The sequence below is a fragment of the Bos indicus x Bos taurus genome, chromosome 6 (assembly GCF_003369695.1).
Source record: "Bos indicus x Bos taurus breed Angus x Brahman F1 hybrid chromosome 6, Bos_hybrid_MaternalHap_v2.0, whole genome shotgun sequence".
Classification (NCBI taxonomy): Eukaryota; Metazoa; Chordata; class Mammalia; order Artiodactyla; family Bovidae; genus Bos; species Bos indicus x Bos taurus.
In genome coordinates, this window is record NC_040081.1 from 11,007,029 (window position 1) to 11,023,209 (window position 16,181).

Consider the following 16,181-nt stretch of genomic DNA (forward strand, 5'->3'; position numbering starts at 1 on the left):
GTGACCACATGATTACTTTGAAAATCCATGACAAACATAATCTCTTCCAGGGCCCAGTAGCATGCCAGGAGCTACTGTTTGAATGAGGTGCTGCAGAACCTTAAGGGTAAACACTGTGCTTCTCCTCTGGGACTTGACCAGAACTCTGTTTGGTGTCCTTTTATACCATAGAGGCCATGGTCCCATGGGTCTGCCACAATGCATGGCCCAAGTGGGAGGACTGCTTAGACTTCAGACTTACCTCTTGCAGGGCTCTTTCTTGTTCTGGGTTCCCTCAAAACCAGCAGGTTTCTGCATCATTCAGTCAGTGACTCAGAGAAGTATTTCCTAGGTCCAAAAAAAAAATTGTCTACAACCCAAAAGAAGCCTATCAAGCTTTGTGCTTCTACCTTAGTGAAAGTGCAAGTGTTAGTCACTCAGCCGTGTCCAACTCTTTGAGACCCCATGGACTGTAGCCCGCCAGGTTTCTCTGTCCATGGAATTCTGCAGGTAAGAATACTGGAGTGGGTTGCCATTCTCTCCATCAGGGGTCTTCCAAAGCCAGGGATCAAACCCAGGTCTTCTGCATGGCAGGCAGATTCTTTATTGTCTGAGCCACCAGGGAAGCCGCTCTATCTTAGTAGTAGGAATTGCAAAGTACAATACTCACCTTTTACTTTGGAAGGCATGTCACCACATGCTCCAGGCCCCTGGGCCTCTAAAAACCAACCAAGGTGATAGGCTCCTGAAACTTGGCTGGTTTAGTAAAAGCATTCTTCAGAGGAACTTGGGTGACATATTACTAGAGCAGATATGGATTAAAAAAAAAAAACTGGTTTAAGTACATAAATATGCACCATAAATGATTATCTTACGCCATTTTTAAATTGAATAATAAATGTAAAATTATAATTGTTAATGGTCAACATATAGTTTTTAAAAAGAATTTTGCAAAAATAATTTTTGAATATATTTATTAATTAGATTACCAATATAATAAAACCATTTTGTCAGTCAATAGATATTTTAAACGAAACCCTGTATGTGAGACAGCAAAAGAGACACAGATGTATAGAACAGTCTTTTGGACTGTTTGGGAGAGGGAGGGGGGGATGATTTGGGAGAATGTCATTGAAACATGTATAATATCATATAAGAAACAAATTGCCAGTCCAGGTTCGATGCAGGATACAGGATGCTTGGGGCTGGTGCACTGGGATGACCCAGAGGGATGGTATGGGGAGGGAGGTGGGAGGGGGGTTCAGGATTGGGAACACATATACACCCGTGGCAGATTCATGTTGATGTACGGCAAAACCAATACAATATTGTAAATTAATTAGCCTCTAATTAAAATAAATAAATTTAAATTAAAAAAAAAGTGGTATCACTATCATTTACCCTTTTTTTAAAGATTATTTAGTTACTTATGGCTGTCCTGGGTCTTGTTGCTTTGCATGGGCTTTCCCTAGTTGCGGCCAGCGGGGGCTACTCTTGGTGCAGCACTCGGGCTCTTCACTGCAGTGACATCTCTTGCTGTGGGGCACAGGCTTTAGGGCACACAGGCTTCAGTAGTCGTGGCACATGGGTTCAGTACTTGCGGCTCACAGGCTGTAGAGTATAGACTCGATGGCTGTGGCACATGGGCCACGAGTTCAGCGGCATGTGGAATCTTCCCAGACTGGGGACTGAACCAGTGTCCCTTGCATTGGCAGGTGGATTCTTATCCACTGAACCACTAGGGAAGTCCTTAGGACTCTTAATTCTCAAGTGTCATGAATTGGATGGTAAATTTGGACCTCTATACTTGAACGGAATGGAGGCTGGTATAAGAGAAAGTTGAGATGGAGATAAAATTGGATATATGGCTATGTTGGTTCATTTCCTCACCACGTCTGTGCAACAGTGACATATACACAATTTAAATTATTGTTTAGGAGGAAAGTAGGGACTAGAAATAATGATCTACATGGTATCTGCTTGTGGAATATGGCCAAAGTATGAGATTATCTGGATCAGCAGAGAACAGCATATAGTGTAAAAAGGGAAGAAAAAATTGGCCAAGTCCAGAGTTCAAGGATGACTTTCCAGCCCTCTAGAGAAAAACAAGTAGGAATAATTAGGGCAGAGCACAGATATCTTAAAACCTGAGTTCAAACCAGGTAGAGACAAGCTAAGGATCAAGTATACAGATATAAAACATGAATTCAGAGGTAGGGTGGAAACTCAGAAGTTAGAACACCAAGGCAAGCCTGAGAAGAGTGATGGCAGGAGAGACTTGATGCAGAGTTCTAGCCTTGAAGGAAAGGAAGGTGCCATTTTAGAAGGAAACAATTTGAAAATCAGAACCAGAACAAGGTCTATCTCCTAGCTTAAGGGTAGTAGGCAAGAATTTGATGCTGTGGTTTGACAATTTTTATGGAACAGAGCCAGGTATTGATTACACGATAAGATTCATTATTCTTCCTTCTTGCAGAATCCATGTGATGATAAAAGACACAAAGACATATGGTCCAGAGAGAAAACTTGCGACCACTTACCAAAATTCCTTGTGATCGGGCCACAAAAAACAGGTAAGACTAACCAACTGTGCAGTTTGTGGGGGTTTTTGCATTTGTTTGTCATGAAACACAATGTCATATAGTATTAGATTAAGTTTGCCTTGGTGAAATATTTAGACAGCCATTCAAGTTCATTATTGAATTTCTCTTCTTCCCTATGGATCATCTTTATGCCATGATCCTCAAAGGGACCCTAAAGTTGCTCATTTAATTAATTAAGACTTATGGACTAAATTTTTAAGTATGAATTTTAAAGCTGTTCAACAGACAACACACTTTTGACAACTCTGAGCTTATATGTCACAGTTGTGGTATCTGATTTTTAATTTCTACCCTTTTTTGTGGCTTTGCCTAATTAACTGCTGAATTAAATTATAAAAGAGAACTTTGGCTTCATTCAAACTATTTTATACTGCATATCAACCTTGAATTGGCTTTTTTTCAGAACCACTGTCATTATCACCTTCAAATATTCTACCTGTGTGGTTTGTTTGTTTCTTTGCTTGTTTTCAAATAATCTTTATGTATACATATGGTTTGGATTTATTTTCTGATGCACCTTAGGCTTATTAGGCAGCTTTTCCCCATGATATTTTCTCATGTGCTGAAGGACATGTGTATAACAATGCAGTAAAAGAGAGTGACAGTATTTCGCCAATGAGATGACACTTTCAATTAGACTATTTTATACTTTCTTCAGCATGTGACAGCTTTATATACTTTGCTCATGTCCTGATTAATTAAACTTTTTATTGACTTGCTGTATTTTGAATTCACAACTCTGACTAGAAGCATTTTCATCAGTGAGTGCACAAGCCATAACCCAAAACAAACAGTGACGATAAATAAGCCTGGCCCAGATGAAGATATTTGTAATACAAGCAAGTAGATCATTTTAAAGGTTGTGGGCAAAATTTCCAGACTATTAGATATTGGCTATTGAAATCTTTTCTTCCTCCAGGAATATAAATTGCGTTGCAACAATAAGTTACATGTGTGCAGGGAGAGAAAAAATGCAGCGCGTATTTTCATATATATCACTTTTGTTATTGTTCTTGTTATTTAAAATGTTCATTAATTTTCCACCAACTCCCTCACAGCTGTTCTAACACTGGAATGATGACTAAAGAAAGAAAGCATTTCTATGTTGTAAAACTATGTTGAAATTTTAATTTAAAATCATATCTTCTATCATTTGTCATTGAATATTACTACTTCTTAGTTCTACGAGGACACTACAGGTTAGTAAGTATAAATCTAGTTTTCCTCTTTGCTGGTTGTATTTATAAAGACAATAACTTACACCTTTAGATTTTCATATTTGACCTACCAGTGTGGAAATGATAAAGCTTTTCGCTGGTTTGAGCTTTCCCAAGATGAACAAACAAGTCAAAGAAATTGGATGATGATTTTTTATATGCTATAAAAATGAAATCTCCTTAAGGGCGTTTATTAAATTTTGCCCTGCCATTTCACTAGGAGCCACCATTCTGGATTTCCTAGGTGCCCTAAGACCTATTGTTACTTTCTTTATCTACACAGTTCTCTGTGATCTCTTCTTCCAGATCCCCAGCTGCTATCATTATTCTTCTGCCAGTCCACCTGTGTAGTTCATTCCACGCTCTCCTAGGGTTGGGAAACCCAACGAAGTCTCCTGAGTGCACCATGTTACAAAAAGAAATAACCTTTTCCATAGGGAAGTTTTGATTTATGAGAGCCAGTCATTTCATGGTCCTTCCTGCTATGGCCCTCAATTTCTGCCTTAACCTAGGTTTAGCTGTAACACTCATGCCTTCTGTGATGTCATCCACTCAGTGGTTAACGTCAGCCAGTCTGTTCAGCCTAGTGCCTCATTATCAGGCTTGTCAGGGTAGGACAGTCAACTGCTGTCTTCCACAATCTTGCACCTCTCTTTCTGCCTTTCGGGAAATACTGAAATTTTTAAGGTACAATCTTGGAAAATGCTTCCTCCTGGAAGCCTTCCCTGATAGCCCAAGTCTAAATTACCCATTTTCTCATATATTGGAAAAGCACTCTACTCTTTTCTCATCATGGGACCTTCCTCACCTGTTTACTTGACTCAAATCCACAAATACACTTAAAGTCTACTGAGACCAGCAAATGTTTTTCTTATCAAGAGTTATCACCAATCATTACTACAGCGAGTTGTTCAGAGTTGCACTGGTCGACATCTGTTGAATAGTTTGATTAACTTTAATTGATTTGAACATAGTATTAATTGAGGTTCAGGTACTGTGCTGGATGTTTTTGATACTTTAGCCACTCATCTGACTTCAGCAGGGAAATCTAATCACCCAATTTCTGAATTTCTCCCCTAGCTGTATCAACCTACTTAACTTTGACTATGTACTCAGATTAAATGAAATGTTTAGGTCAATAGAACCATGAAGACTAATATAAGAACACAAATCATTGCCACATGAAATGCACTTAACTGCTTTTTAGGAAATCATTTTGACACCGGAATGATTTGGTCTTGCGTATTACTTTTTGAGCAAAAATTTTGATAAATATTTGTCTTAGGACTTCCCTGGTGGTCCAATGGTTACCACTCTGCACTTGCAGTGCAAGGGGGCCTGGATGCAATCCCTTGTTGAGGAAACTAAAATCCCATATGCTACTCCGCAAGCCTCCACCCATAATAATAATACAATATTTTTCTTGTCTTTTATTGCTATATAACCTTTTGTCTCCTTTTTTTTTTTTTTGTAATAGGAACAACAGCACTTTATTTATTTCTTCTTATGCACCCTTCCATCATCAGCAATCTCCCCAGTCCCAAAACATTTGAAGAAGTCCAATTCTTTAATGGAAACAACTACCACAAGGGAATTGACTGGTAAGCAAAATAACAAAAAACAAAGTCCATTATTAGCACGTGCTCATTCACAGATGGGCAATTATAGGTGTATGCAAGGCATCTACATAATTACAGAATAAATTTGTTATGTTCAATTCTACCATAGTGAATTAAAAATTAATTTATAATGATGATATGTTTAATCAGTGTTGCCTATAATTTGATTTGGACAGTGCAATAATGATAATATTTTTCTGGTAAATTAATATGATTAAATAAAGAGGATTATGGAATATTTTCATCAGAATTATTCATAAGGATATTTAAAATTCTCCTTAAGCATATTATTATTTTACTGAGTCTAGAGGTTTTTTTTTTTACTAAATACATAATTTGTCTTCACAACAATGCCTGAGAAAACAAATAAATCAAAAGGTTGTTTTCTTTTATACTCTGTGACTTGTATCTTCATTAAACACATAGATGGTAAATGTTGTATTGTAATCTAAGCTGATATTTGTCATGCAAATACCAGAGCGTTTCTAAAACCTTATTAATGCTAGTCACACAAGTGCGTTAAGAGGAAAATTACTTTGTACTTAATAAGTTATGAAAATTTTAAAATCACAATATTATCCCTAAACTAAAACAGAATAAACCTGATACTGTAACTGATGTTCACTCTGGTTTTTTTTTCCTAGCCATGTCCCAATTTTTAAGGAAAATATGGCCCTGATTTCCAAATCCCAAGTATATAAGGCAAATTCCCCCTGAGGTAAACTCCCCTCACTGCATACCTGGGTAGCATGTACTGATGGCTCAGTGGGTAAAGAATCCGCCTGCAATGCAGAGACCAAGGAAATGTGGATTGGATCCCTGGGTCAAGACAATCCCCTGGAGGAGGGCACAGCAACCCACTCCAGTATTCTTGCCTGAAAAATTCCATGGACAGAGGAGCCTGGTGGGCTACAGTCCAAAGTGTCGCAAAGAGTTGGACACGACTAAACAACTTAACATAGCATGTAACGTTATGTCAACATCACACGTGAATCTGTCCTCATGAAAAGCTCATTCTTTTAAGATGCAGCTAGGATGAGAGTGGGGCCAAGGCGATGGCAGTGAGCAGATTTGAGTTCCCATTATGAGTATCGACGTGTCCACTCTGCACCTAGGATAGCACTATTCTGTCTTATTTAAAAAGACTAAATGAATTTGGAAATTGCATGCAAGTTACTGAAGGCAGAGCAGCAATTTCCTCTTATCTGTGGGCTCAAATGGAATGCAAATTGTTAAGCAGGAATATAGATGAGACTTTTCACCACTTCACATTTGGGAAACATAATAACAAATGTCAAAGAGGAAAATAAGTATCTTGTACGAATTCTTAATTGCTCTCATTATTTATTTCTAGAACATTTGAGGGTTAGAGAAGTGGTGAGCTGTAAGGAGGGTTACACACATAATTAATGCCTTGCACTGAAATAACCTCTGAACATATTGATTCTATAACCTACACACAGAGGACTGTTCCGACAGCATATGGAGGGGTGAACATGCCGAGGCTCCGCAGGATCAACTGGCAGGAAATATCTCCTTAATTACTCTAGATAGACTATAATGTGTTCACATTGCTATACACACTACAAATTATGCAGAAGTTAAAAAGGAGGAAAGCAGCTATGCCCTAATCTGTCTAGTATTTTATAGCTATTCTGACTTACACATTTTCCTCTTTTGTGCACTTTAATCTCAATTTAAGAATTTAGCATTCAAGTATGCAAACATAAATTTACTATTTTAAAATATTTACTAGGCAATATGGTGTAATTTGCTGTTTGCCAAGGGTGAACTTAACTTCTTTAGATTTGGCTTTCAATAGCACAGAACATCAACCCAAATTTAAAGAATTTTCCCTCCGTTCCTTAGCAACCTACCCATTCCATCTCACTCTTTCGCCTGCCCTAAATAGCCCATTAGAACAGTAATACCTGGGATTGTTTTCACTTTCAGAGTGTACAGAATAGTCTCTATTTTAACTATTATAATATCAATAATTAAAAATGTATATAAATGGATGTAAAAATGTTTAAATAATTTCCTATCCATAGTATGGTAGGAAACAATTAGACCTCAAATTAATTAATTGTCTTTCTCTGCCTTCAGGTATATGGACTTTTTTCCTACTCCATCCAACATTACAAGTGACTTTCTATTTGAAAAGAGTGCTAATTACTTCCATTCAGAAGAGGCTCCCAAACGAGCTGCATCTCTGGTCCCCAAGGCCAAGATCATCACCATCCTCATTGACCCTTCGGATAGGGCATACTCTTGGTACCAGGTATGAAGCAGTAAAAGATATCGTTAAAAGCATTTGGTGATAACTTGAATGTAAGCAATGGTGAATTACTAAAGTCCAGATGTATTCAACAGTCAAATGTTAAAAGAGCTATACAAACAAGCAAAAACTATGAGAAATAAGAGCTAATATCTAATTCATATCAATTTGGGCAAGGAATTTCAAGCATAACATAATAGAAAAAAAATCAAAACATTAAGAGATTGAACCATGTAAGCATGTAAAATGTTGGTCTGTCATAATTAACAAACTTAAGTATCCAAGTAGACCATCTTTAGCAATACATGGTAAAGGGCTTAGTTCCCTTAATTTGTGGGAAAAAAAAAAAAACTTCCTGCAAATTGTTAAAAATAAATAAATAGTAGAAAAATGAGGAAATAAACAAAAGACATAGATATATGATTTACATACACACACACACAAATCCAACTGCACAATTTCTGTGTAAGAATGATCAACACAATTATTTATCAACAAAATATAAAATCAAAATGGTACTCATAAATATCATCCTAGCATCCTGTTACCCTTATTCTCTCTGCTGACAAGGGTGTCATAATAAAGATGCTCAAACGTTCCAATAGAAGGATATATATGGAGATGTTTTTTGAAAACTGATGACAGTTATCAAACAGTTTGTAAAGATACTTTTGTGGTATGATTCCTCTTCTGGGAGCAGCCATAAGAAAACCTCAAAAGGATTAAAAATATATATCCTTTTTTATTCATCAGGGTACTAATCATAATAACAAAAGGAAAAGGAAATATCCAACAATATAGAATTGTGTCACACCAAAATGGAGTCTTCTTCAGCATTTAATGCTGGTTTTAATCCATAGAATGATAATTAAAACATTGTGTTCATTCTAATATGTGAATAGTAGTTTTAGTCGATCAGTCCTGTCTGACTCTTTGTGACCCCACAGACTATAACCTGCCAGGCTCCTCTGTCCATGGGATGCTCCAGGCAAGAATAGTGGAGTGGGTGGCCATTCCCTTCTCCAGAGTATCTTCTCAACCCAGGAATCGAACCCAGGTCTCCTACATTGCAGGCAGATTCTTAACTGTCTGAGTTACAGGGAAGTCCTAATAGATATTGATCCAATATATCTCATTAGAAATTTTGAAAGCACTGTGAGGAAGCATGAAAGGTGCTATAAGAGCAGTCTGGAGAAATAAACTTTAGACTTAAAACTGAAGGACAAGTAGGTATTAACTGAGTGAGGCAGAGGGAGACTGGACAAGAGAGAAACTCTGTGTAGTCCACTGGGTACAAAGAACCACAGCATAGCTAAAGAACTAAAAACAAAGTCCATGTGATTAGAAAGCAAAGCCAAGGAGAACATCTGCAGGAGATGAGCCTGAGAGGCACATGGGAGCTGGAAGCCAAGTGGGAGACCAAGTGGCCACCATTCCTTGAGCAATCAAAGTGAGGTGAAAGTGAAAGTCACTCAGCCATGTCCGACTCTTTCTGACCCCATGGACTATACAAGTCCATGGAATTCTCCAGGAGTGGGTAGCCTTTCCCTTCTCCAGGGGATCTTCCCAACCCAGGGATTGAACCCAGGTCTTTTTGCATTGCAGGCAGATTCTTTACCAACTGAGGCACGAGGGAAGCCCAAGAATACTGGAGTGGGTAGCCTATCCCTTCTTCAGCAGAATTTCCCAACCCAGGAATCCAACCGGGGTCTCCTGCATTGCAGGTGGATTCTTTACCAACTGAGCTACCGGGGAAGCCCTGAGTGATCAAAAGCCTTTTAAAAGTGTTAAGCCAGTGTGTAACTACCAGAATTTCTTTTAGAAAACATGATACTATCTGATCTTTGAAGAATGGATTGGAGTGGAAGAAATGACCACTCAGAGAAATCAATTAGAGGCTGTAGCAATAGTCCTGCTGAGAAATGGCGGTAACAAGGACAAAAATAGGAAGCAGAAACTAGGTGAGGCATAAAGTATCAAGAAATCTTTAGGGATTAAAATCAATAGAACCTGGTTATAAAACAGTGTCAAGAATAACTCGAATTTCCAGTCTGGGCAACTAGATGATAAGCATATATTCCCATGAAAAAGTACTGAAAAAGGATACAGGCATTGTGTGGGGATGGGGAAGGCTAAAGATGTGACATAGATGGAGATCAGGAGCTTATGGAATCACTGTCACACGAAAAGCAATAGTAGAGGTCGCTGGTGCTCTGGGGAGAGGTCTGAGCAGGAGACAGAAATTTGCAACTGAGAGGCCAAACAAAAAATCTGGTGAAATCATCTAAGGAAAATGTTTAGAGGAGAAAAGTATAGAACAGAATGAGGCAGCCAGAGGGGTAGAAGAAAAAGTCAGCGGTGTCATGACACCAAATACTAGGAAAAGAGCACAACCAAATGAAGGATCAAACGGCTGCTAAGAAATCAGACACCATGGACTGCAGCCTACCAGGCTTCTCCATCCATGGGATTTTCCAGGCAAGAGTACTGGAGTGGGGTGCCATTGCCTTCTCCGAGAAATCAGACAAGCAGGCAAAACAAGGCCTGAATTATTTTCACTCAGTCGAAAGACGGGGGAAGAAGTAAAACCTTTAACAAACAAGAATCCATGCACAGCAGTCTGGATGGGTCAAGGAAGGTGTTTTCTGTGGTGGTGATTTGAATAATAATGAGAAACTTTCAAAGGAAGAGGGCAGTTAAAGGCCCCCCAGGGGAAAATGGGAAATCAACCCTGGGAGGATCCAAACTTCATATCACAAGGGTGAAGGGCTCAGTCTTTGCGGCCTCATGGACTATACAGTCCATGCAACATTCCAGGCCAGAATACTGGAGTGGGTAGCCTTTCCCTTCTCCAGGGGATCTTCCCAACCCAGGGATCGGACCCAAGTCTCCTACACTGAAAGCAGGTTCTTTACCAACTGAGCCACAAGGGCAGGAAACGGCTTAGATGGGAGGCAGCGCTCCTTTTACAGAGTCTTACTTTTCTTGTGCTGGGTCCATCCTGGCTGTCAGATGAGTCTATGCGCTCCATTTCAGAAACATATTTTCAAAGCATTAAACTATATAATATTACAAAGGAAACAAGTATATAGAAGTATAATTATCAAATCAGTATATACCAATATATCAGAAGTATAATGATCAAGTTTGCTACTTTTAAAAGTAACATCATTAAATGGCAAGATCTAATGCTGGGGAGAATACTACTGTTTGAAGCAGTGATGAGCATAAACAACTTTTGATAGAACTGAAAGACCTATAATGTGATATAAAAGAATTGATTCTTATTGGTGGTAAAATCACAGGTACAATAACTGCTAAATTTTATTTAAAAGTTACTAAAAATAAAGAGGCATCTTCTTTTTTTACAGATTCAAGTTCTAAAGTCCTCTCAGTTCTATCAGTGGGTATCTATTAAGAACCCCTGCACTGAAACTTAAGGGAGGAAAAGTGTATAAATGTACATGCTGGTAAATTTGGAGGTCTGGGATAGAGAAATTAAAGTGACTATGACTGTCTCTTTTATTTTAGAAAGTTGAGAATGAATTAACCTAGGAAAAAGAGAGGGATAATTTGGGAGGCAGTAGTTTGAGGAGCAAAAAGAGAGGGTGTGAATTCTTGGTACAGGAATGAGATAAACTTGACCAGAGAAATGTAAAATTGCTTACTGCAATGAACACCTAATTAAAGTTGATGCTCTTGAATGTATGGTGATAACAATCTATATGTACTAAAAACCAATGAATATGAATGTATACATAAATTAATGCCAAAATAAAGAAGATTAAAACATTTAATAACATTTTTAAATAACATGTAATTTTTATTTTTCCTTTTTTCTCTTGGCTTTTCAAATTTTCTTCAATAAACATATGTTGCTGAGAACAAATAGCAATGGACAGAAAAATATGGTTCTGCAAACTGAGATTGCAAGAGGTTGGGGACTGAAATGGAACACTTGTCTTGGGAGCAAAATCCAGAAATTATTAGTAGAATCCATGAGTCAGTGACTCTCTCAAGATACAAAAATGTGTCTTTCTCACTTTATCAAAATTCATGTTGCAAAGCAAGATAATTTTTTTAATTGTGCCAAAAATACTGAGATGTTAAGTCTTAATGAAACATTTTGAATGTGAATACATGGGGCAAAGTATTGCACATTTTCCTGGCAGAAAGCACAGTCACTACTCAGAACAGATTTATATGAATCTTTTTATTTCCACATGGATTCAATCATTTTTTAAAAAAAGAGAAACTATGCCTCTTTTTTCAAGTAAATTCTTTGAACATACACATTTGAAAGGAATAATTTTTTTCTGATAATACTTTTTACTGCTATATTGCTAAGAGTAGGTTCCCCAGACCACTGTACATTTCAAAATAATGCAACCTATTACTTAGCCAGCCCTGTCTCTTCAGTAAGTACCATAAATCTGAAGCTTGACAGGTATAATTCAGAAACTCCTACAAATGTCACCTGCCACTATAATTTCTACCCCACATTTTTATAATGGGCCTCACAGAGGACCTGCAGTGCTATTTTTTCCAGCTCTTTTGTGACTTCTGGTCATATTTTTATGCTAATCTTTTTCATTGCATGAATATAAAAAAGTTGATGCTAGACTGGTGTAAGTCAATATAAAGCAGAATAGGTACAATTCCATATTATCACAGTGTGAAGTAAAAATGTTAGCATTACTTTATTAATAATGCACAGGGTATATTTATATTTATTCAAGTTATGTTGTTTCTACACCTTATATTAAGTAAATATATTATGTAGTCTCTATGTATATAGCATTTACAGAGAAGGTCAATAAATATACAATTATGAGAGAGGTTCAAAAGTTTTATTTCTACCCATCTACCACTCTTTGCTGCTGCTGCTGCTGAGTCGTTTCAATCATGTCTGACTCTGTGTGACCCCATAGACGGCAGCTCACCAGGCTCCTCTGTCCCTGGGATTCTCCAGGCAAGAAAACTGGAGTGGGTTGCCATTTCCTTCTCCACTACCACTCACTAGTTACTCTTTAACCATCCATCAGTTAATCATCTTTACTTTCTTAGTAGTTTTTATTTCTAACATATATGGGGCCTCAGTTCAGTTCAGTTGCTCGGTCGTGTCCGACTCTTTGCAACCCCATGAATCGCAGCACGCCAGGCCTCCCTGTCCATCACCAGCTCCCGGAGTTCACTCAGACTCACGTCCATTGAGTCAGTGATGCCATCCAGCCACCTCATCCTCTGTTGTCCCCTTCTCCTCCTGCCCCCAATCCCTCCCAGCGTCAGGGTCTTTTCCAATGAGTCAACTCTTCGCATGAGGTGGCCAAAGTACTGGAGTTTCAGCTTTAGCATCATTCCTTCCAATGAACCCCCAGGACTGGTCTTCTTTAGGATGGACTGGTTGGATCTCCTTGCAGTCCAAGGGACTCTCAAGAGTCTTCTCCAACATCACAGTTCAAAAGCATCAATTCTTCACCACTCAGCTTTCTTCACAGTCCAACTCTCACATCCATACATGACCACTGGAAAAACCATAGCCTTGACTAGATGGACCTTTGTTGGCAAAGTAATGTCTCTGCTTTTGAATATGCTATCTAGGTTGGTTATATAGGGCCTACTATTACATAATTCTATCAGGCTGTGATATACTTCCAAACTTATCCTGTAGTAAATTTTCTTTAAGTTCACTTTGAGATATCTTGCAAAAGCAATTCATCCATTCCCACACACCTCATTCATCTTCACTCAGATTTACTTTAAAGTTCTTCTGTTTCCACATTAATTTTTTTTCTGCTTATCAAAATCTTTCTCACTATATTTTAGCTCAAAAGCTTCAATCACTAAAAAATACCTTCACATTTCATTCTGAACTGATCACTTATTGGTCTGGCTATCACAGCAAAAAACTTATACCTCTATCATACATATGACTTTATCACAATCTGTTGATTTGTTGCTTTCCATATAAGGTTTTCATTTCTTTGAAGATAGCATTTTGTCTTACCTATATCTTTTTATCTCTATAATCTATTGCAGTTCTTTATTCTGGCAAGGATCTTGATAAATGCTTGTGAAATTATATTGACTTGTGTTGGGCTTTTGAACTTGACCAATGATGGTTGGATGTGAAGGACTCAGAGGATCTGGTACTAAAAAGCAGCCTAGTGAATTCATATTTAGGAATTAGCAGAGTTAGGTGGAAGCCCTTGGGAGGGAAAAAGCAAAGTGCCTTGGGCAACATCAACGTGAATGTGACACCTAAACAAGTGTTATAGACACCTGTCTTCTCTGTACACATAGCACCTGCCACACAGGGATATTGGGGAATTGTCAGAACTTGCCGGAGCGGCTGTAACCAAACAAGAGCACAGTAATGTGGAAGCCAGCCCCCGCCAGTTGAAGTCTGTTTTCATCAGGCTTGATTCATCTGGTCCCTGACATCTTTTCACTTCTAATCAGATCCATGGAGAAAATCCTTGTACTCTGTCTCTTGTCTTGCACCTAAATATTTTATACGTGAAGACAGCTACAGGCTTACATGAATGCCACTTGATATGTATAGAAGGCTTATACTCTAGAGAAGCCATATGCCAATGCCTCGGTTTCAATATAGCATGTACTTTTCACCTTGTTTCTCATTCTAAAATCAAGTAATCATTTTTCATTACTTTTTTGGAATAAAAGACACACACACTCATCCACACATCAAACACATACAGGCACACATATGTTTGCAGGCATAGTGATTGATTTTACAACTAACTTTCTTGTTAAAGCACCAAAGATCACATGAAGATCCAGCTGCCCTGAGGTTTAATTTCTATGAAGTTATCACAACAGGACATTGGGCCCCATCTGACCTGAAAACTTTGCAGAGGAGATGTCTAATACCTGGCTGGTATGCGGTCCACATAGAAAGATGGCTCACTTACTTTGCTACTTCTCAGGTAATGTCGTGAAATGAATTTCTTCGGTTTATTGTATCATGACAGTGTTGCTCTGACAAACAGAAAATATAAATTAACATTGCCACAGATAGCAATTTATTATCAGAGATGATCATACCTGAGGAAGAAATGTGGCTTTTTACATTTCTAATGGCAGTGGTAGTACTACAATGTTAAGTGACTATGAAACACGTTCTTGGGATCTTGTCCTCACACAGGAGGCTTCACGTGCTTCATAGGCAGTAACCAATAGCAGAACTGCCAGTTAAATGGAACATCTATTGAACTCCATGTGCAAATACCCATGCATCACCTATCGCATGGAACTCTTATGAGAAAAGAAGGCCATGGATTAGACTGTCAAAATGGGAAGAACCTGGGATAGAACAGGAAATAAGGATTTGAGGAAAGTGTCCACATCCTTTATCTTCTTCATTCCTGTTCGGCTCACAACCATGTGAGTTCTCTGCCATGGTTTGTAAGGAGAATAGATGGGTAATTTTCATCTGTATGTCCATTATTTCTAAGCCCTTCACTCTAAAATTAACTCATGGGACTTCATAGTTTGGATAATTTCCTGATTACAGAACAGATGGAAAATCGTGTTTCTACTGCACTACTGAATCAAGAAAGTGTCAATGTCTATTTCTAATTTACAATCACATTAGTTAAGGGTTATGAATAATGCCTTTGGCAAACTTTGTTGTTTTATTTGGAAGGACATCAGAATAGTAAATATGCATATGTATGCTAAAGAGTGCATATTTTCTTTCTATTCACACTGATCTAATTGATTAACATCCTACCAGGTCAAGGGAGGCAGATCAGTCTACCTAATATAGTTTTGTTCTTCATAGAGTGACTATTTTTGACTCTACAGTTGCTAATTATTGATGGACAGCAGCTGAGATCTGACCCAGCTACTGTGATGGATGAAGTCCAGAAGTTTCTGGGAGTTACACCTCATTATAATTACTCTGAAGCACTAACGTGAGTCTATTCTCATGCTTGATTTCATTTCCATTATTTGCCATCATAAATTATCACTGGTAGGTGTGTATATAGCATCATTAATACTAGCTATGAATTTATACATCATTATGCTTCTCAAAAGCAGTCAAAGGAATGTCCTCATTATTCATGTAGTACATCCCTTTCGAATACCAGGATATTTTATTGGCTAAGAACATGCCTATAGAACACCTTATAGCCATTTTATATATCACAAATTTCCCTTTTTGTGAGCTCTTTCCCAACACAAGTTTATGTAAATGTTTTACATGCCTACTCTGTGCAGAAAGTGTCCTAGGAATGGAGGTTACAGAGGTGAAACAGATGATCTTTATCTCCAAGTAATTTGCACGTTAGAAATAAAATGTTGATGGCCACGATTAGCCCTATGAAAATGAATAGTATTTCAAGCAGAACTGGGAAAGGGATGCATTCATGTTTTACTCTGTATTTATTACATTGTATATAACCAAAAATAATCATGTATAACATTGCAGTGGTCTATTATTGTACAGTAAACCTCC

General features: G+C 38.0%; 1 protein-coding gene across 1 annotated transcript in view; it reads left to right on the forward strand.

The window, feature by feature from the left end:
• LOC113894006 (bifunctional heparan sulfate N-deacetylase/N-sulfotransferase 4) overlaps positions 1–16,181 on the forward strand; it is a 323,217-nt gene that overhangs the window by 293,589 nt on the left and 13,447 nt on the right. Inside the window, exons 8-12 of the mRNA XM_027543739.1 lie at positions 2,456–2,552; positions 5,277–5,400; positions 7,525–7,699; positions 14,476–14,646; positions 15,527–15,636. Coding sequence (XP_027399540.1) covers positions 2,456–2,552; positions 5,277–5,400; positions 7,525–7,699; positions 14,476–14,646; positions 15,527–15,636 — 677 coding nt within the window. The remainder of the gene's footprint in view (positions 1–2,455; positions 2,553–5,276; positions 5,401–7,524; positions 7,700–14,475; positions 14,647–15,526; positions 15,637–16,181) is intronic.